The sequence below is a fragment of the Phocoena phocoena genome, chromosome 6, assembly GCF_963924675.1.
Source record: "Phocoena phocoena chromosome 6, mPhoPho1.1, whole genome shotgun sequence".
In the NCBI taxonomy this organism is placed as follows: Eukaryota; Metazoa; Chordata; class Mammalia; order Artiodactyla; family Phocoenidae; genus Phocoena; species Phocoena phocoena.
Window position 1 is genome coordinate 104,205,919 of NC_089224.1, and position 23,629 is coordinate 104,229,547.

The window sequence follows — 23,629 nt, forward strand, 5'->3', positions numbered from 1 at the left end:
GAATGATTTTAATCAGGAGAATAACAGTCTGGCCTACAGTTCTAAAATTTTTAGCTGACTCTTACGTGAAGAACAGTTTGGAAGAAGGCAAAAGTAGGAGCAGAGAAAACAGTCAGGAGGCTAGAGCAATAGTCCAGGTGAGATTGGATGGTGGCTTAACTCTTGTAGTGAGAGTGAAAATGGATCAGGTGGATAGATCCAAGTTAGAGCCACAGCAGATGGACTGAGATGGAGTAAGAAGGCAGCATATTACCATTTAATGGTAGGAAAGTCTAACGTGTTTGGGAAGAGTTCCAAGAGTTTTATCTGGGACATGTTAAGTCTAAGAAACCTGTAAATAGAAATGTCCAGTACATAGCTGAACATACTACGTAGGAAATCAGGGGAAAAGTTTGGGCTGGAGCTATAAATTTGGAAATCATCTATACAAAGATGGTATTTAACACCATGGTAAAGGATAAGATCACTTAGGAAGAGAACTGAGAGAAACAGAAGAGGATCTAGGACTAAGTTACAGAAATACCAATTTAGAGGATGGGTAGAGAAGAGATCATCAAAGAAGAAAAGAAGAACCACCAGGCAGAACAAGCAGGAGGGAGTGGTCGACCAAATCCACAGGCATCAAGATAAGAGGAAAAAATGTCGATTGAATTGAGCAACATGGAGGTTTTAGACAGTCTTGATAAGAAAAGCTCTAGTAGAATGACAAGCTGAAGAGGGCTGAGCGATAAATTAAAATGTGCAGGTAACTCTTCCAAGAAGTGGAGAATTAAGCAGTAATTGAATGGGAATGAAGAGTCAAAGATGGGTATTATTTTTAGGATGGAGGAATACCAGAGCTTGTTTTTAAGCTGTTGGGAATGATTCAATAGAGGCAGAGACTTATGATGTAGGAGAAAGAAGATGAAACAGTAAGGTTTGGATTTTGGATTAGAATCCCAGATATGCCACTCACTATGGATGTGAGCACAGGCAAGTTACTGCACCTCTCTGAGCCTCATCTCTAAAATGGGAATAATACTTACCTTGCAAAGTGGTTTTGAGGATTAGAAATAATGTATACAAAGTAACTGGCATCTAATAGGTACACAGTGAAAATAATTACTATTGCTATGAAATTATAAAATTTGAGAGATGGAATAGAAATATTTTGCTGTTCTGTTCATTACAGCTTCCTAGCAATTACCTGTTGGGCCATCTACTGCAAGGCATCCATAAGAGCTGCTTCTCCTTTCCTTCACTGTATATGAGACATCAGGCGGGAATCAAGTTTTATCAAACTACCACATCTCCCAACCTTTAGGTACATGAGCCTCAAAGTTTCTTTCCATAAACACAACTTCCATCTGCCTAAGACTCGAGTTTTTCACATTCCCTGCTCAAAGATCCCAGTGGCAAAAATGGCATTGACCCAAAATGCCTGGGGACCAAGAGTACGTCACACACTCTGCTCGAGAAACTCACTGGATAATTCTAAGAAGAGAGATCCCTCCACTCCCTCATCTACATGAGCCCGACAATGTAAAAATGAATCATAACTGGAGAATGAAAAAGTATCAAAACAAAACAAAGAATCAAAACTAGAAGGAACAGCAGAGACCTCGTTCAATTCCCTCATTTCATCCATGAAGAAACGAAGGTACTCATGGGAGGGGCCACTTGCCTCACGGCACAGAGCAAGTCAACGGCAGAACCAAAACCGTAACCTAGGTCTCCTCGTTGACACCCCCAATGCTTTGTCCACTAAAGCCCAATTGCTTCATGGTTCTCAAATGCTACAGAAAATGACCATGGGGCACAGCTTAACCAAGAGCTTAAGCTAAATCAAGGGACTAAACCAAGGGTGAAAAACAAGGGATGCAAGTGGCCAAATGGATTCAGTTTTGAAAAGCACAGCAGGATGAATGCATAGAAGTGGAAGCGAGAGGAGAGATCTGGGCAGACGTATACTAATGCACTAATCATGCGCCTTAGTTTCATTTTCTTTCAATTATCTGAATAAAAATGGGTTTCATTGTCTTCAGTTATCTGAATTTTCTACTTTTTTACAATAACTACATATTGCCTTTGAAATAAATGTTAAGAGTTTGCTTGGTGACTTTCTTTGTGGTGTGATGGATCTAACAACGGCAGTATGATATAGAACAAGTATGATGGAACTGGAAGTCAGACAAACGTGGGTTCCCACAGCAGCTCCGCCACTTACCAATGGTGGGACCTTCGGCACATTAGTGGACCTAGCTGAGCCTCTGTTTCCTCATATGTGGCATTATGATAATGGCAACCTTGCAAATGTGTAAGATTTTAATGCAGGAAAAGAACACAACAGAATGCGTGGCACATAACAGATACATAATAAAATGGTAAATAGCATTTGAACCACATTTGCATCTGTGATTACATCCTAAACCATTAAACTGTGCCTCTGCCCTTGAAAAGATCACTTCATGCTCATGTCACTTGTGTGTACTAGTATAATTAACAGGACAACTGAATAGTACCTGGTTTTCTGGGTTCTGAAAGAAGATAAGCACAAACATGGAGAATAGCTTTGCCACCATCCAGTGAGTCTCTTGAGTGCTTTGACTAACTGAAGCAGGTTGCCAGCTATCAAGAGCAAGTAAGTAGCACCACAATATGAAATGGGATTCAAATCTTTTTTATTTTTTTGAAGAGCCTGCTTTCATCAAGAATAAAAACTTTTTGAGAGTGATACAGGGATCTCAGCACTGTCGTTTCACTGCTCCTTTCCACCAAGTGCTTCAAGTGCAGGGTAGGGTAGAAATAACTCTGGCTTGGGAATAAGATTATCCGTCCCCCCGCCCCCCGGCTCTGTAATTACATAGCTGTGACATAAGGAAGTCATTTCACCTCTATGGATCTTACTTTCCCTTCTGTAAAATGGGATGCTTACGCCAGATGAATTTCAGCTTTAAAATCCTGTGGTCTTATTCCCACACATTTTCAAGGCCTCCTGTAGTCAGAGCCCAAGCTCTTACGGCACACATTACCCTCTCAGCAGGAGGCTCCATCTGCTCTGGCCAAATGATCTCTAGGCTCATTCGCAGTTTCTCCTCTACCTTGCTCTTCAGCGCATGTGGGGTGTTGGGCTCTCCCTTCCACTTACCCCATTCTTGCTGTCCTTGCAGTCTCAACACAAGCCTCACCCACTATATGATGTTTTCTCTGACCATCTCAGTCTTTCCCAACCTCATTATCCTTTTGGATAGATATTGTTTACTGTGTCTTTACAATACATTCTGGACTAGACTGAGAAATGCATGGACAGCAGAGCTCCAAGTCTGATACCATTTCCATACCACCCAACATAATGCTACACATTCTGAACCTTCCTTTGCCCTTTTGTAAAAGAGATACCACCGCCACCTATCTCCTAAAGTTGCTGGGAAGAATAAATGAGGTATTACTGTAAAAATGTCCAGCATGTTGACTAGAATCAATTAAGAACTGAAATATTAATTTCCTCCTTACCTCCCTCTATCTGGTGACTAGTCTTCCCACAAGGTGGTCTACTGAGAAATGTACTCATTTGGGAGATGGATGTCTAGACTGTGCTAGCAGCCTAAGCGGACCTTGGGCAAGTCAGGATTTCTCTACAGCTTAGATTTCTTCCAATGATGATAACAGCACTTGTTCTCATCTTTTATGACAGAAGGATAAAATGAGATAACACATGAGAAAGCACTTTCTTTTGAAGAGCTACCAGCATTATTATTTTTCATAAGTCCTAGTTTCAGAAAAAAAACCTTAAAACAACAGAAGAGACAGCAAGATGCCAATGTTAATGGGTGATTTGATGACGACTGTGAAAATCCCACTCTTGATATAGACTAGAAATGTCAGAAAGTTGTATTTACTGTTCCTTGAGGTAGAAAAGCACAGATACTGAAAAGATTAGGTAGCTTTCTTTTTTGAACATAATCACCCGGGGCATTACTCATCTCCCATGCCGACATATTTTCTAAGTCAAACAATATCATAAATACCTCTGCGGGGCATTGTGGGCCTCAGAATCTGGGCATATCCATTTGACAGTGCTAACTGCGAGCTAATAAAAAGCAGTGACGTTAGAACCTTTGTATTTTTTTGTAAACAAACTTAATTATTATTATCTCTTCTGCAGTGAAGTATGCCACAGTTAGAAGTGGGGCAACAGAAGAGAAAAAATATAGTCCCCCAACTAAGTTGATTTTTTTGTATCAATAAAAGTTATCAATGCCTACAGGGTGCATAATACAACACAATGTAAGAAAGAACCATTGTATACAATAAAGATTAAAATGTATCCATAAAGAGATATTTCTGTCCCAAATTGTTTTGTAGAAAAAAAAAAAAATGAGAAACACGATTAGGGGAGGGTAATTTGGAGAGAAGCATTTTAGAAGAAAGATGTTTTTCTAACAAAATAAAGACATCAGCCGTTACTGGTGACAAAACAGATTTTAGCACTATAACTTAAGGACTCTGTTTTTCTTCCATTTCAGAATGTAATCACCCAGACAGGTAGGTAAGTAAAGATGTGTGTGGGGCATGAGATAGGGAGGGTGTGTGTGTGTGTGTGTGTGTGTGTGTGTGTGTGTGTGAGAGAGAGAGAGAGAGAGAGAGGGTGTGTGTGTGTGTGTATGTCTTGGGAGGGATTTAATCTCATTGCTTATTTCTTCTAATATTAGTTTACAAAGTCAATTAAGGAATACCTATCCAAAACAGATCACCACTCTTATCAAGAAGTCATGTAAAGATATATTCTTATTTTTTTTTGTTAAATACCTAGCGACATTTTAAAAACATTTCACCTTTATTAATTTGTATAAATATGCCCTTGCCATAATTTGTAATACATTTTATAAGCAACTGGAGGAGATTTCATGCATCACTAATTCATACATATAAATGTGAAGTTTGCATTAAACGTCTCTAAACAAAACCCTACTTCCTTGCTATTTTTAGAAGGAACAGGATAAAGAAGAGACAAGAAGACTCTCATTACAAAGGCTGACCCTCTTAAAATTAAGTCTATTCTGTTTTGAGCATCAACCTGCTACTAAAACAGCCCTGGTACCAGGATTTTAAAAGGCCTGAGTCTGGAAATACTACGATGGTTGATTGGCTTCAAAAAATAACATGTTAGAACCACAGAAAACAGTGATTATAAGTGGCTGGCAACATTCCAAAGCTGCTTTTTAGTACTCCTTTGCTTTTTAGTATTCTTTTAAACTCCTTTGGCTACCAGTTCTCATCTCACACCATTTTTAGGTTTATGCCAAATAAACCAGGACACTGCTACTACAGAGTGTAGAAAAGATCCAAGCAGTACACTACCCACACGCACTCTAAATCACTATACTCTTTCAGGTCTGCCTCGTCTGGGTATACTAAAATATATGATAGAACCTTCCTGAAGATGGGCACATTGCATAGCTTTCTTGGAACAGATTATGCCACTTATTATTTATAATGATATTTTCTAAAACCTCTGTCGCTAAAAGTGGAATTTAACATTTATACAGTCTAATAGTTCAATTTTCCATGAAGACAACATTACGAATGGGCAGCAATCAAGTGAAAAAATAAATGATTGCAAAATCAATGCTTAAACTGTAATGAAAAATACAGTAGACCTTCCTTGAAAATAAGATTAAGATGACTGTTTTGTCATTTTATTAACATTATTAGTAAATTATAGTTTTATAAGTTAAAAAAGCTCTTCTAAAATTGTTTTTAAAAATAAGCTATTGGCTTATTTAAAAATAAAAAAAAGACCCTCAGACTATTTTAATTATCTTCAAGTTCTGATATTCATACCACTTCAAGAAACAGTTAATCATAATGCAAATACTAAGGAAATGTTTAGATGATTTTTATTTTTTAGTCTAGAAATCTACTGAAAATGCTTATTTCCCCAGAGATACCATTCTTAGACACCTAAACAAAATGCAAGACACTATTTGGCAATGTGCTTTTTAAATAGCTGAACACCTTTAAACAAGTTGGGCCTATGCTGATTTAAATTTTAAGTTGAAGTTTAAGAAAAACAAAGTCTACATAATACTCATAAGGCCATGGAGTTACACAATACTACTTGGTTAAGTCAAATATATTCCTATTTCAATAAAAATTAAATAGCACTGGATTAAATACCAACCATTCTTAATCATGGTTTGAGTCTGATAACCAAAATAAAAAATTTAATGTCATGCAAAATATATCTCACAAACTAACCAATGCAAAGCTCTAGGCTTTAAACTTTTTGATAGTGTCAATAAAATCCCCGGGAAAGGAGAATACTGCAACTCTCCTTGGAACATAGGTGTTTTAAATCATGGTTAAACAGACAGAATGTTAAGAATGGTATGGTTTTTATTTTCCATAGCAGGTTTATTGACACTTTTTTTTCTAGTAAAGTTTGAAAAGCTGACACTACCTGTCCACATAGAAGGGGAAACAAAACTTGGTCAAAGTCTGTAGAACTTCCTGTGGAGAGAAAGAGAGATAATTTATACATCTAATGGGACCAATAAATCTAACATTAACCATGGCACACAATCTAGCAACTTTACCCTAAAGAAAGAGGAGACAGATGAAGAAATATGGGCTTTATCAATTACATGGGAGGAGTACCAGGCAGTCAATCATGAGAAATAATAAACATGATCAAACTTCATTAAAAATGAAAAATTAATCAAGAATCACACATGGGCAAGCAGCAGGAGCCGTGCAGGAAAGCTCTGAAGGGAGGGAGGCGGGTGGGTTGCTGAGTGTTAACACCCCTCCAGGGACCATCTCCAGCCTGACCATATGGATCAGAGTGAATAACACCGAGCCACATGGGTTTGGCCTGGCAGGGCCGCTGTTGCTGGCACCGTTTTTGCCTGTTACCTAGGAACAGAGGGGGCCAGGATTAGACAACGCTTCCCAACATCAATAGGCCAAATCACAAGCAAAATAGAAAACCAACTGGAAGATAATTGTCCCCGAACATTGTCAACTACATATTTTTAGAGTTTAAAACTTTATTTACTTACTTTATAAAGAAGTTGCCATTTCTGGCATCAATTTATTTTGTAATCAAACTATAACAATTTTAAGTGTGCAGTATTTTTAGTCATTATCATTAAACGTCATTATCAAAATGGAACACACTTACCTGCTTGTAATTTATAAAAATCCAAAGCAAACTACCAGTTTAAATGTCTTTTTACAAATATGTAGGTACATAAAACCAAGCACATTACTCAGGGGAAGTATACAAAAAGGGTACAAAAAAAACCCCAGAGTGACATTTCAAAGACTTATTCATAAAAGAGAAACTTCTAACATTAAGAATACTATATGAGACACAACATACAGTGGTGTGTGACTTTTCCCAATAGATACATTTCACGTACACAGAATATATACAAACAGCAACACACAGACCCAAGTAATTAATCATTACTTCCTTCACAGAATTTTCTCTAACTTGACTTAATTTTAACTGCAGACTTGGACAGACCACAGTTGGTGCTTATCATAAGTTCATAGACCAATGTTATAAATTTTAAAAAAGTATTCCTTTCATGCATTTGATTTACTTTTTAACTATTTAAAATCCAACTTCAAGACAAAATGAAGAACACATTTTTCGGTCACTGAGAAGCTGGTTCAAATTAAAACAAACCTGCCCATTGCAAATCCTAATCCAAGTGATAAATTAAAGATCAGTTTACAAATGTAGCACTTTTCTAACCAATAATAATGAATTATCAATGCTAACTGAATTGATGCTTCTCGCTTCATTTATTTTTAAAACCAGTTCTATCACTCAAGAAATAAACCACATCAATCTAATAACCCACTCAATGAAGCAGAAAGCACACTGACTTTCTCTGCCAGAGCATGTTCTGCCTACATAATTCAATTGAGCATATCCTATTTTTTTAATATCATTTTGGGCTGGGTGTATATCACAGCACTGTTAAGGCATGTCATGATACAGTAAAGGAATAGAAAAGTGAAAAATGAAAAAGGGTGGGTAAGAATACTTCAGCATAGCCTGAGGCATTACTGATACATTAATTAATTTCATAATGTGGCATATTCATAAGACCGTACACATACTGTTTTAAAACTCATAGTAAAATAAATTGCAATAGGTAATGGGGAATCAGAAGAACAATAGCAATTTTTCAATGCATAATGTTATTATCAGGCAAATATTGGCAAAGAGATCATACAACACATTCATTTTAATGTCTGCAGTTTTCATTATAAAATATATTATAAGCCCCATAAACAAAACTCTTAGGATTTACACAAAAAAAGAAATTCCTTACAAATTCCTTTCACATCAAGTTTCAAATACCACAGAGCATTGCTTGACTTTAGTTTATGTACCAAGCATTCTCTAAAACTCAGTCCCCAGTGCTCACTCATTGTGAACACCAGCTACAAAGACATTTATCCTTTACCCTTCAAAAGTTACAGGTGCAGACGTACTCCTCTACTCTATGCTGGAGTTGAGCTGACAAAAGCCCTCAAGATTTTTGAAAGAAAGGACCCCCATGGCTACAGCAGAGTCAGAGAAATCTAATATGCCCAACTTATTACTCACTACAATACAGAAACTACTTACCACTTTCTAATGTCAAGAGTAATAAGCAACCATGAACTTGTCTGTCAGATAATATTAGGACAAATATCAAAATACCCAATGTAGGCTGAGTACAACCCACCTCCCAAGAGCTTTCCTTTTTACCCAAGAAAGCAGTGATAAGTCTAATTAAGCAATGGGGCAGGGGGATGGGGGGGAGGGAAGGGAATATAGGCAAATGTAGGCACATGTTTGTGCATTACAATATGTTTCCTCATGTTTGTGATATTGCAAGAGTTTGATATTCCAGTTTAAGTCAAACAGCACAGCAGTGTGCTGTCAGAGGAGAAAACAAAAATGAGCATTGCTCTGTGTTAGGCAAACTCACACATTATCTCAATCAGAACTGAAAAATCAAACTTCTCAGTTTGGGAAGGGGAGGACAGGAACAGGGAGGGGAAAACAAGTAATGTTTCCTGTAAATAAAAACTGCTGAAATAAACCAATTTTTCTTAATACTGATGTTTTCCCCATATATAAACAGGTAACTACCTTAACCTCTCTTTCCAAAGAAAAACACAATTACTTCAATATGAAAAGTACCACTCTCTGAGAGAGGGGACTTTAAAACACTGATCTAAACATATGTTGAGCATCACGCTTATAGCAGAGTGTCCCACAGTCTTTCAATATTAACTTTACTGGGAAAACAGTCACTAGCCAGTTACCAACCCATTTTTCTCTCTTGAACCTGTGTCTTTGGCTAGGGAACTTTCTTTGTAGAAAGTAATTCTCCTGTTTTCTTCTCTCTCTCTCTCTCTCTCTCTCTCTCCTCTCTCTCTCTCTCTTTCTCCCTCCCTCCCTCCCTTGCCTACACAAGCTCTTTCAGACAACCAGCCTCAGTACAACCTCAACTGCCACGTAAATCATAAATCGGATCTTGGAGATGCAATACAGCTGATGAAATGTAAATGACCTCGTTGCTAAGGCAGGGGGTGGGGAAGATTGTGCCAGCTCTCCAGATCAATTCCCAAGTTTATATTTTCACAAATCTTTTTATGTACAGTTTGATTTTTTAACATTTTAATGAGCAAAAAGTGCATCTATAGTAGCCAGTCACCACAGTTAAAGTGCAGGGCATGAACTAGATCCCAGGAGGGAACCAGTCCACCATGTCACCACTGGCTTTAGGACATTTGCCACCTGGTTCCATGTCCCCAGGTTCCAACTCTTTTCATAATCAAAACACTGCTGACATTATAAACCCCAGACGGGTTTTCTAAAATCCCTCCCAATCAATATATCCAACACATAACTTATTGGAGACAACACTGAGCTCATTGATTAAGGTGAGTTCAGTAGCAAAGTTTTCAAAATAAATGAGACAAGAATACAGAATTCAACCCCTTTGTGTCACCAGACAATTTATGAAATAGGCAATTTCCAAAAGGGCTTTTCTTCCCAACACAATATACAATACTTCATGTGGGAATAAGTAAGAGCAGAAGGGGCAGGGGGGGGAGCGTGGAGGGCAGGCAGTTGCACTAACCTTTCAGTTATGGGTATATTAAGCAGCAGATCGCACAGTGCAGTAGAAACGCAACAACATCTACAAAGCTCTGCCCACAAGGAGATACCAAATCTCAGAGTGTGAACCAAAATATGAAATCAACAACCCTAACACTGGATTCATTTGCAAGTGAAAATCAGAAATGAATTCAAGTTTCGTCTCAGTCTTCTTTGGATTCATTTCACCCAGTTTGAATTCTCATACAGTCAGAAGGCCCATCAAGGGACCTTATTCCAATCCGGACAAAGCTGACTATGTTCTAATGAAACCGAGCTATTCCCTTAAAAACCTGGTAAAATTTTACATTTATAATATTATCCATAATAGAATCCTATCTGGAGGCAAAACTTCGAAGACTAAATTTGATGTAGTTAAAAAGGATTATTAATAATGAGAGGCTAAACCAATTCCCCCTGAATTTGGAGTGCGGGGTGGGAAGGTGTATGAGATACTGCAACAGCCATCAGTTCAGATGTCAAATACTTTGTTTTCATTACTTCATTGAAACCCATAAACAAAAATTAGTTGCATTTGGCAGATGAAAACAAATGACAGTCAAACACAGACATACGCACCCCACAAATAAATGCCATCTGAAAGACAAAAGTGCAGGCTGATTATAATGTCCACTGGGGTTACAGAATGTTGGGAGATGAGGCACATTCTCAGTAGTCCAAAAGGAAAAAGAAAATGTGTGCAGGAAAACATTTAAATAGAGCAAAGAGACTGCTTGAATAAATTAATGTATTTTAAAATATGTAAAGCTACAATCACCCTCTTTGGAAATTGCTGGTATAGTGGTCGATAATTCACCTTTGTCCAAAAAGGAGTGAAGGAGGAAGAAGCAGGAAGACAGTAGGAGAGCATTTCCTGAGTCTCTCATATCTAATTTATTTGTTCATTTCAGAATGTAGATGTGTGATGAAAAGATCTGTGGAGCCCAAATTCCTAAAATACTCTATTTCTATGTTTAAAAAAAAATTTTTAATAGCATGAGGTAAATGCTGACCCTCTAAGTCCTGCAAGTGAGATCAGTGCAACTGACTTGAAAGAAAAGGCTTTGATTGATGATCTCAAAACTCAAGTTGAAAGTTAAAAACAGAACACACACAAAATCCAAACATACAAAAAAGCTAGCAAAATTTCTACCTTAAGCCATTTCAAGTTAAAACCAGGGACTCCAAGTGAAAGCTAACAGAGGTTTTAATGCTTATGATTCAGAAGAGTAAAACAGAATGGTAAGAAGTTCTTAGAAGCTTAATTAGCACCAAGTTCAACAATGTTGACCAGAAATTTCCTAAATATGAAAACAGGAAATACAATTTTTCTCCTTCCCTATAAATGTCAACTTAAACCCAAGATCCATAGTATAGTTACAACCAAACTTTTATTTTTTTCCAATGAGAAAAGGCTTTGAATAAGGAATTTTACAGAAAGGCCTTTCAACACCCAAACAGAAAAGCCGGGTCAAATTTCTAACAACGCTGCTCAAATGCTACAGAGTCTGCTTCTTTTCTTTGGTATACTTCAATATTTACCCTCAGCTCACTTTTTATAAACTTTAATCTTGAGTCATACATATGTTATCATTATGCTAACTTGTGTAATATCTAATATGCATAGTCAATGTTGTAATTCAAAAATTAAATTACAATAAGATATAGAAATTCACCATTTTCTGTACCATGTATCATGTAAACTTTATATCTAAATTATCAAGGACACTAAGTATATAGGTGGAATGCTTACAACAGCAGAAGAGCCACCTCTAGAACTACTTTTAAGTGTAAATCTTCATGACCTTTGAAGTCTAAAGTAAAAATACTGAATCTTATACAAAAATTTTTTTAATTTAACACAATCACTTTATCCTTTTGTATCCTTCCCTTTCTTCAAAAATTACTTAAAGTTGTCCCCAAATTACGATATTATATAACATTCTATATTCTCGGATTTCATTTTATTAACTTTAAACCTTACAGCAAAAGGTTTGAAAATGAGAGCTATATTTATAAGGTCAATGTTAAACACCAATAAACTTTGTGACACTGTTTCAAATACTTCGAAAATGAATAAATGATTTGGTTTGAATCTCTTGCAATTAGCATTCAGTGGTATCGGTAATATAATTCCTTGCACTTAATAGTATTACTCTACAATATTTTGCTTTGTTCATTTCCTTAGACATTTGAAATCCTATTATCTGAACATTTATGTTATGAATTTATCTAAAAGAAAGAAAGGTTGGGGAAGATGCGGGGGCGGGGGGGGGGAGGAATGGTTGGTGGGGGACACACAAGTCAGCACATACCAAAGGAACAGAGTCCCAACAGTGAAACTACAAACATGGTTTCACTGAAGAAGCAACTTGCCCTCAGGAAGATACTATTAAAAAAAAAAAAAAGAACACTAATAGAAATACTACTTTATAAGCATTTAAAATCTGTCAGCTTTTAAATATTTTAAATGCACACAAAAATGTGCACAGATGGGCAACTTTTTTACTTACATTTGTCTAGAAAAAAATCTTTCATTATCAAGCTCAAAGTCCTTGAATTTTTTAAACTTAATTGTGCCTCTATTTCTTAGAATTCATACCCCAAGGCCAAAGCTTTCCTGCCACCAGTCCTTCAAATCTGACTTGGACATTACACGGGAGGAGGCTCCAAGCCTCCCTGAGGTCTCACTGCTTTTACAACACGCGAAAAAGCAGTCGATAATGGGCCCATGCTGAATTCACTGCTCTCCACGTCTCCTCTTGGGACACAAGCCTAGCAGATGTGATAAAAACTGTGTCAGAGAAGTGGCTCTAGTTTGTGCCTTAATGACAACTTAAACCTCTAAACCAATACAACCAAAGGACTAAGAGAACTGGCTGTTACCTCTCTCTCCTGCCAATCTTCGAATATCTCTGAACTAAATTAGCACCTCTACCCACAACATCCCTTGCCACCCCACAAAATCCATTCTAATTTTAAAAAATAAATGAATTCAGCAAACACATCGGCGGCATGAGTATCTGGGCTCTGTGTGTGTGTGTGTGTGTGTGTGTGTGTGTGTGTGTGTGTTTCCTATAATTAAGCCTTAACACATATTCCATGTAGTTTATATTTTCTCAAGGTATGACTGTACATTCAGATATCTTAAAGGACTGCCTGGTATATTTCCTCTGATTACCATCCCAATAACCATATTAACACGTACAACTGGTAGCCTTACAGTTTCCCAAAAGCCCCTAAAGGTCTAACAGTTATTTTTAAATATGTTCAACCATAGGAAAGAAAAGTGACATTCTGAGTTACTGAAACATTCTAACTATTAAAATTTATACAGTGGATTTTTAAAACCGTGGGTATACTTTAACTTGTAAGAACCCTTTGTCTAACCTAATGATATGGTACCGAAAAAATAGATTTAAATGTGTACTTCTGATAACATTTTCTAAATTCTATAATTCAGCCTTCAGATGATAGGCCTTTTTACCCAGTATCTTGAAAGCCTATTCAATCACAATTGCATACCCACTTAATCAGCAATCATTGTTCTGGGATGCAGGACTTTGTTGTCAAGACAAGCACCAAAACCTTAAAAAAATTTTTTTCAGAACTGGCATAAGAAAAAAGTGATCTTTGTCAGACAAGGACAAATTTATGCAAATCTTTTATAAACATTCACAAACATTTATTTAGCTTTTGAAATGTTGGCCTCATTTGAGAGCATGAAAATGAGGGGGAAGTAGGAAAACGCAAAGGACAGCTTAGAAGCTGGCACGCTACATAAATATTCAGAAGGAAGATTATAGGATTCATGTTAGGCTGTCTTAGGCTTCTCCAAAGTCCACACAGAATAGCAAAGAACAAAACTAACGAGAAGTACAGCAGATGTTAGACAATGCATCAGCCTCTTTTCCTCTCTCACTTGGCTATACTTGGACGCTTTTATATTTCCTTTCAATATGGTTAGGTCATTCAAGGATTCTCCTATAGACTATGTATTGTGGCTACAGATCTATAAGCTGGAGGTCTGTCAGCCTTCCAAAAGTTTCCAATGAAAAGGCATTATGCAAATTCTACCTCTCTTACCCTCTTTCAGGGGGGAAAAAAGCCTCCAGTATGCAGTCATCAGAGTATTGGAAGCCCCAGCCTTCATTTCTGTATAGCTGTGTTTGCCTCAGGGCCACGCTGCTTGTTTTGACAGTGGATTCCCCTAGATAGTTGGGATTAGTCGAGCTTGTTTAGATAAACTTGAAATCAAGGCCTTCTCTAGGTAGACAGCTAGATGCAGCTACCAAGTTTCCAGCTGCCTCCTCCTTTCATCCCCAAACAACTGGAGATTCACAGTAGCTATCACAGCCACAGGCTATGTCACATACAAAGGTACAAAATTAAAGGCTGGTAAAAGAAGGCTTTGTAAGTCTTAGTGCTAAAATAAGGAATCTGTACTGCTTGGTTTATACAAATTATTCTAGCACTACCAGTATGGAACTGAAATCATCAGTTAACAAGGCATATTAATCAAGATTCCCAGCTTCTTCAAATAGACAGGATGATAGCTTGATAATATACTTAACCTTAGCTCTTGTATGAGAGTAATCACTTAAAATGTTAAAAAGGAAATAATAGGCTTTATTTATCCAGTGGCAGGGGATGTCAGACACTGTCAACAAACACTGTGAGCAGAATATGAAAATCAAAATGTAAATATCAAATCCACTTTTGAGAGGGAATTATTTAGCAATTGATTAGATAAGGCCTCGGTTCACAGTCATTTCCAATTACAGAACTGTTTCATAATCAACTTTTATTTCCCACAACTTGCAAATTCTGATGGAACAATATCAGGAGGATTCAAGAACTGAGGAAATTTATACTCAGAACAGAATAGATCGACGACATCTCATTACAAAGACAGAAGGCAAGTGATATGAAACACTATTGATATAAAAAAGTATACAATTCAAATAGTTTTCTAAAATCTAATACTCAAAGATTTTACTCTTTTGCAGCTAGAAAATGTCTCTTCAGAGGGCCAGCAAAATACAAAGAAAATAATTCAATTCCACATATATGTTTTATTTCACTTTACATATCTTGCTCCAACACGTCAATGCTAGTGTTTACCTGAGGCTGCCTGGGATAAACTAAACACAACCGAAATAGGTTTAAACATTTTCCAGAACTATTCTGTGATAAACCATATAGTACGAAGGCCTCTGACCATACTGTCAAGTCACATAAGGCAGTCTTCAATCAATCAAGTTCATATATCACCAAAGAAAATGTGCTCTCATAATTTAACAGCTAAGTCACTATTTAAAAGAAAAGCCTTAAGACATGTAAGACATTCTGGAACTGTAGTCATCATTTGAGGTTTTCTTATGAAATTTTTGGTTTATTTCATACACAACTTACAAACTAAAGAAAGACTCAGCAAACTTTTTCTATAAAGGATCAGGTAGTAAATATTTTAGGCTTTGTGGGCCACTTATGGTCTCTGTCACAGATTCTTCTGGTTTGTTTTTTTTTTCCCAACTCTTCAAAAAAGATAAAAATCACCTTAGCTCAAAGGCCACAAAAAACCAGCCCCAACCTCTGATCTAGAGTGTCAAGGAGCTGGTCACACACCGTTACCCAAACAAACTCACGAACACCCCAAAACTCAAATTTAGAAATTCCTGAAAGGTAAAATGACAATGTCAATCATGTTGGTTCTCTGGTGATCCAACAATTCACACATGATTATTGCTAAATGGCCAAATGTCTATTGCATACTCTCTTTTGGAAAAATTACTTAAAATACAAAATAATACAAAGAATTAAAAAGAAAACATATTTCCACTACTCAGAATTCACAGCTGTTTTGTGGCATGGACTCTTCAGAGAAACAATTCCTTCTTATAGTAACAGTTCACTACTACAGTTTAGGTCCAGGAGTTTTCTTGACAGATAAATCATGCTCTCTGGATTCTCAAGAGCTCTTCAATTTGAGAGTTATTTTGTTTATAATATTTTTAAATTTTATTTTACTGAAGTATAGTTGATTTACAATGTTGTGTTAATTCCTGCTGTACAGCAAAGTGATTCCATTGTTTACAATATTTTAAAAAGCAATATTAAAAGAGAAGAAAGCTTTTTCTGGTGCTTTCCTCACCACATTCACTCAAATACGTTGTATGTACACCCAACGTTCTGTTAGATGTAGAAGGGCCTCTTCCTGTCTCTCTCACTCCTCAATTTCTGCCCCCCCCAACTCCTTTCCCTTATATGTATTCCCAGGAATTTATCTTCCTTCCTCTCTCTCTGTATCCTCCTCCATTAACATAGTCTACTTATACTTTAATTTCAATTACCATCACTGTGTAAATGACTCAAATTCAAATCTTCATTTATAAACTACCTCTCCAGCTCCGGGCGCCCATTCCAACTGCCTTTTGACAGTTCTGCCCCATGTCCCATAGTTACTTCAAGCGCAACATGTCGAAAATCCAGATGTACCATCTAGGTCCTGGTAAGCTGGTGCCTGCTAATCTCTTTCACCCCATCAGAACAAGAAAGAATCTCACTACTAACACTTGCTGGGGGACAGATGATCCATTCATGTGACTTTGATTCAAATATTTGCTGTGGTTGTTGAATTTCAAAATAACTCTGGAGAAACCTTCCCAAGTGTCAATTAACAAGGAAGGAGACAAGGGAGCCCCAGAAATCAAGAATATTTCCAAGTCATCTTAGAAAAGAAAACCGATACATTTCCCTAGGCAAAATAATATATTTAGTACCAGACAATGTGCTAAAGACCCTGTCTGCATGGAGTTTTTGATCTAGTTGAAAGACAGATGCTATGCAAAGGAATACACTAATACATTGTTGGAACTGTGACAGAAGCTGTGAAAGAACAGAAGAAAGTGCTCTAAGACAAAAAGACAGGGGCCTGAATTTAGATGGAAGGGTCAAGAAAGGCATCTCAGGAAGCGACATTTTGAGCTGAGACTTGAGGAATGAGCAGGTGTTTACCAGCCAAAGATTGCAAGAGGGATAGGGAGAAGAAGGCCAAAAATAAGTAAATAAATAACAGCATGAGCAAGGGCCACTGAACAACAGCCCTTGGCACATTCAAAGAACTAAAATAAGCCTGGCATGTTGGATCAGAGGAGGCAAGGGAGAGAGTGGCATAAGATGGGGTTAGACAGGTTGGCAGAGGCCAAATCACATGTGGCCTTAGAGGGCATGTTAAGGAGTCTGGACTTGATTCTTGTGCACTGGAAGTCACTAGGAGGGTTTGAATCTTTTGCATCCCACTTGCATGTCATTTCCTAACCCCGCTATCTACTCCCAAGTCTTCTAGATTCCAGGGGGATTCAGAAGCTATTCTCACTGAGCTCCTCTTGTCTCCTGAATTCCCATGCTACTCCTATTGCCGTCATTCCTATCATCAGACTGTCCATAGATCTCAAGACCCTCCGTTTCCACAGGAAGGGACAGACACACAACTGGATGCCTGTCAGACCACTGAGATGGAGGAGGAGCCTCACACAGGAGCCTTAATAATAACCCTGGCAGCAGGGAGAGGGGTTGTGGTTGAAGACAGCAACATAGGGACTGTAATAGATTTGAATAGGACCAGCTTAAATCTCTCTTCAGAACCTAACAGTCTACATGTCTTCTTGCTTAATCTTCATAGGAAAGCAGTGAGACCACATGGACCAAAGGAGAATTGAGTTTGTCAGAGAATCAATATTTATTCTTGATGTAGAAAATGAAAGGAATAGAGAAAACTATTAAAGTCTGTATAAATGTAATATTAGTCATTCCTGTCAAGGGTTTACCATTTATGACTTAAAAGCTAAGAATTATGTGTACAATTTAAGGTATCTAATTGATTTACCTACGTTTCTTCTGTTTCAGCCTATATTTTGTTTCCCAAATACTCTGGAGGGGCTTAAGTGACAAGTGGAAGGAGACTGACAAAGCAGCTAATAAGTGTCACATCCTGTGCTAGAAGCTTTACATATATTCAGTGATCCTACCAGTAATCTGATGTTGATATTATCACCCTCTTACACATGAACTGAGGCCTTGAAAGCCAAGTAAAATTACTTTCAGGTAGAATGGTGAAGTAGCTTGCCTAACTGGAAATAGATAGTGATGGAAAAGCTAAGATTCAAACCCAACTTCATTCTCCTAGGAGCTCAAGCTCTTCCCACCTTGCTTTCCAATTGCAGCAGTGGAGTAAAAGATTTTTGTTGTATCAAAAGGTCTTAGGTTAGGGTAACGTTATGTGCCAGCTTGCCCAGAACATCCTGGTTATGCTCATTATCTCTGTGTAATCATGGTGCCTCCTTTTGCTCTCACAAGTGTCCTGGATTGGATACTATGGTCATTAGTCTTAGAGAGAGGGAAAACCATGGCTTGTCTGAAGGGTACTGAAAGAACAAATAGATGTTCCATCTGCCTTGTAATGGGAAACTGGGGAGTGGTGTTAGAAGAGTTAGTTTTTATCTCTTGACTCTAGGCTCTTTATCCACATTAAGGAGTTATCTACATTCTAGGGCTTAGTGCAATACTAGACATCAACAATGACATGGAAACGGCAAAAATCTTCCGTTTGCTTCATTTTCCTCACGCTACATTAGAAAACATTTATTAAACTAGACTAATGCAGGTATTGTGTACACATCATGCCTAATTCTCCTACAAAATCCTCATTACTTCCTTGTTTTATAGGTGAAAAAAAATGATGCTGAAAAAGTAAAGCCTTTGCCCAAAGTAACATTTCCAAAGCCAAATCTCATATAACATGGGGATACTTGCCTTCTACTATTCTTTGGGCCAAACATACCCAAAAAAAGGCACTTAAAATTTTTAGAGGGGATGATATTTGTTAAGAAATAAGTGAATAATGAAAAGTATTTTAGCTGCCATTAAATGTTTATTATAACAGATACATTTTAAAAATGCAAAAATATTTCTCAATTTACCAGGGGTTTAGATTTCTAGGAATGATAAGTATCTGGCAGGTTGGTAGAGTTCTCTAATAAAAATAATGTTCTTATCAATTACTGCTGACACTTCTAAAACTAGATGTTACTAACGAGGCATCATGTTTGAAATATACTCAAATATAAGAATCTTAAATTCCTCTCTGTTAGGCAAGGTGAGATTTAATAAAGGCATGTTTTGGTTTGTCCTACTTTGTTCAAATTCTGAGCCCAAAGATCACAGTGTGAACACTATTTGGTTGTTTATTATTATATATCAAATATTTGGCCTATTAGCATCCATGTACAGTACCAGGTCCTACAGATGTGGACATGTAGCTGGAAAGAATCCCTGACTTTCTGCCTGGGAGAGAGAAAGGATACATAAACAAGTATGTGTAATAACGGGTTTTAAGGTTTCTGAAAGCATGGTCAAGGAAAAAAGGCAGGCACTGTCAGGTCTACCCGGGAGATATCAAAGACTCCTCAGAGCTGGTGACATTTGAGCTGACTTTTGAGAGTTGGGTCAGCATTTACTAGACAAGCAGACTAGACATTTAAAATATTATATAAATATCTAATATTTAATAATACTTAGAATATTATATAAATAAAAGTATAAAATATTACATAAAAATATTCCAGGAATAAAAGCAATGTGAAACAATATTATATATTTCACAAGGTTGATATGAAAGTAAATGATTTTTGGTAAGCTCAATTTTATTTAAAAACAATCTTAATTATCTTTTCCATTTCTACCCCCCCCCACACACACATATACATACATAGTTCAAAGTCTGGGCTTCATGTTATCTCACATTTGAAATCTGAAACTGACAGTTTCAGTCAGACAGTTTGAAATTATGGTAGCTAGAGGAATCTTAACTCTACTGCATATATTTTTAAAATGAAAGTTAACACAATAATAAAAAGTACTACATGCAACCAAAAAGGCTAATTTACAAGGACAGTGGGACCCATTACTAAATTCTGAGGTTTTGAAAATGGAAAGTCTCAATACAGCTTTCACAACAGAAATAAACGTAATTAGTTATTTAAAATCCCTTCATCACCATTTGAAGAGTTTCCATATTTTCCGTACATTATAGAACATAAATATTGAGAAACTGTTTCTGGTTATCTCTTCATCTTTACTTGACAAATTTCTCTTACCTATGTGACTTCTCTAAATTTTGCTGTAGAACAGTGTGGGCTTAGAAAGAAAAGATTTTTCAGAATTCTTCCTAGGATCAGTCTGAAATTCTAGAGGCAAATTTATCACACATAATCCTAATACCTGATAAAACAAAAGCACCAAAGCCAGGTTACCCTGCTACCTTGAATCTACCCCCTAAAAATAGTAGGCACTCTATAATAATTGGTTATTATTAAATGCCAGGTATTATTCTGAGCACTCTACACATTTAAAATCACTTAAACCTCACAAGAATCCTATGATATCTTTACTATGATTATCTCTAGTTTACAGGTGAGAAAATGAAACTCCAAAGAGGTAAATCCCAGTAAATGACAGAGCTGGAATTCAAACCCAGCCTGGCTCCAAAGGCCATGCTCTGTACTATCCTTTCTGGAATCTGAACTCCTTAGCAATTATGTCTGTGTATTACATACTTTATATTCACAATCATTCACTGGCCCCTAATTTATCCTAGCTGCTGAGAAGAGCCAGTAACACTGATTATAGTCATTCCTGTACTTGAAGAGTTCATAGTAAATAAACAATACAATGTAAGGAGTCAATGCTCCAAGTGCGCTCCAAGTGCTCTCCAAGTGCTGAGGATAGGGTGACTAATTCAGTCAGGGCAAGTTTCACAGAGGAAGTGATATAAGCAGGGCATTTAATGCTGAAAAGAAGTATATTGGGTGGGAGGGGGAACTGAGGAAGGCATTTTAACCATAAAAACATCTTGGACTTGCTGGGTCATATGGTAGTTCTATTTTTAGTTTTTTAAGGAATCTCCACACTGGTCTCCATAGTGGTTGTATCAATTTACATTCCCACCAAGAGTGCAGGATGGGCCCCTTTTCTCCACTCCCTCTCCAGCATTTATCGTTTATCGATTTTTTGATGATGGCTATTCTGACTGGTGTGAGGTGATACCTCATTGTGGTTTTGATTTGCATTTCTCTAATGATTAGTGATGACTAACACAACATTGTAGAGCATTTATACTCCAATAAACATGTGAAAAATAAATAAATAAATAAATAGTAGCAACACCCAAAAAAAAAACAAAAAGAAAAAAACCATCTTGGGCAAAAATATAGAGGTGGGAGAGAGCTAATCATGCTGGGAAATAGACATTCTATGTCTGGTTATGAAGGGAAGTGGTAGGAAACCAGGCTGGAGGTTGGGGCAAGGACAGACTGTGATGGGCCTCAAATCCAAGTAAAGAAATTTGCAGTAGATCTTGGGAACCATCAGGAGTTTTGACTTAAGAGAAATGGTGTGATTTGATTTAGGTTTTAGAAAGACATCTCTGGCCATCTTATAGAATGTAGTGATTACAAGGTCATTAGGCTGCAGGTCATTAGGAAAACTCCACAGGAGAGAAGCTGAGAGTGTGAATGCAGAGGGAAATAGCAGACTAGGACAGACTAGAGAGCAATTTAGGAGGGATAATGAACAGGGCAAGGGCTTGATGACTGCAGACTTGCAGATCCATCCAAACAAGCAACAGAGACTGATTAAATGAGGTTAAAGTTAAGACTCAGACTACAGCTCTCAAAAGCAGCCACAGTCCACTTAGTTATCATCACTGAGTAACTCACCAGAAATAAGACCATCCAGTAGTATTTAGAGATGTCTAAAATTTACCAGGGCTTTTTTGGAGCCAGAATAAAACCAGGAGAACACTTCTAATAAGAATGTATAAATAGGGATTGCCTACTTCCATTTCCTAGAGTCAGATTCAAGTAAGTAGTAGTACAACATAGCTCTATAGCCTGGCATGCCTTCAGAAAGAATAGCTCAAAAAGAATATGTCTTTTTAATGCGTTCCTTCTATATAACTGTAACAGCTGGGAAGTGACCAAATTGGGAAGAAATCTTCAACTCAAAAGAAGAGCCTTAAATCAGAAAATTTATCACTTTTTCAACTGAGTTTGGCTAAATGTTTAACGTTTTGAAATACAGTTTCATTAAGAAGCCAGTCCAGGGCTTCCCTGGTGGCGCAGTGGTTGAGAGTCCGCCTGCCGATAAGGCAAAAAAAAAAAAAAAAAAAAAAAAAAGAAGCCAGTCCAACCCCATCCCATTCTTTTTTTTTTTTTTTTTTTTTTTTTGCAGTAGGCAGGCCTCTCACTGCTGTGGCACAGGCTCCGGACACGCAGGCTCAGCAGCCATGGCTCACGGGCCCAGCCGCTCCGCGGCATGTGGGATCTTCCCGGACCGGGGCACGAACCCGCGTCCCCTGCATCGGCAGGCGGACTCTCAACCACTGCGCCACCAGGGAAGCCCCCCATCTCATTCTTAAATTCACCCTTTTCTGGAAATGGGGGTGGGGGGGAATGAAAGATATAGATATGACAGAATAGCATCTATTATATACAAAGTGGTTTTTCTTCAGCAAACACTTGAAAAGCATTCATCCAACGTGATAAATTTGACTTGTAACAGCACAGGGAGAAATAAGAGGCAACCCATGATAGATTATTTTTTAGGATTATTTTTCCCCATCCATGAGCCTGTAACTTAAAAAACATTTAAACAAGCCAATCATCAAGAATGGGACACTTTTAAACATATAAAAAGAAGTAGACATTTAATCTGGGATGCATTTATACATCTGCAATCTATCAATGAAAATCTTTGAATCTGTAATGTGGTCCGTCAAAATGGCTACATTTGGTGGCAATTGTGGATACTGACCCACTACTTGAAGAAAGCGGCTTCAGCAGGGTGCTTTGTTGCCATTACACTAAACAGTCACCTCCCAGGTTTTAGGGTCTGAAGAAATTAAAGAGTTTCTATCTGTGGATGAGAAAACTACATTTCTACCTACAATCCCAGACTGACAAGTTACTAAGAAATATGGAAACTGACCTTTTTGAGCAAGAGGTTTCAAAAAAATCCATGAATCAACAGTGACTTTTAGAAAAGCACACATCTAAAACAGACTTAAAAGATGATCTTCTTTAAAGGCAGTCCCAAGACTTTCCACTTGGGTTTCTCTGTACCACTCTGGCTAACTTACTAACTTCTATGGCTTCACAACAAAAAAAAACAAGAAATTGCAGAAATGTGATTACATTGTGGTATCACTACCCAAAGGTCCTAGTTTTCAAAGAGATATCCCCAATTTCTGGCCTTGCCATTGTTCTTCAAGCTACTGAAACAACCTGAACATGTATTACCTTTGTAGCCTAGCAGACAGTAAGGTCTTTCAAGGGGGAGATGAAATCTTCTACATCTTCCTTCATCTTTATCTGGTATGGTATCCAGCTCATACTCTGCAGACACTACACTTAT

At 37.4% G+C, this 23,629-nt stretch overlaps 1 protein-coding gene across 1 annotated transcript in view; it reads right to left on the reverse strand.

Moving 5' to 3' along the window:
• The window catches only part of DENND1A (DENN domain containing 1A), a 488,338-nt gene that overhangs the window by 362,076 nt on the left and 102,633 nt on the right, over window positions 1-23,629 (reverse strand). Inside the window, exon 3 of the mRNA XM_065879948.1 lies at window positions 6,443-6,492. Coding sequence (XP_065736020.1) covers window positions 6,443-6,492 — 50 coding nt within the window. The remainder of the gene's footprint in view (window positions 1-6,442; window positions 6,493-23,629) is intronic.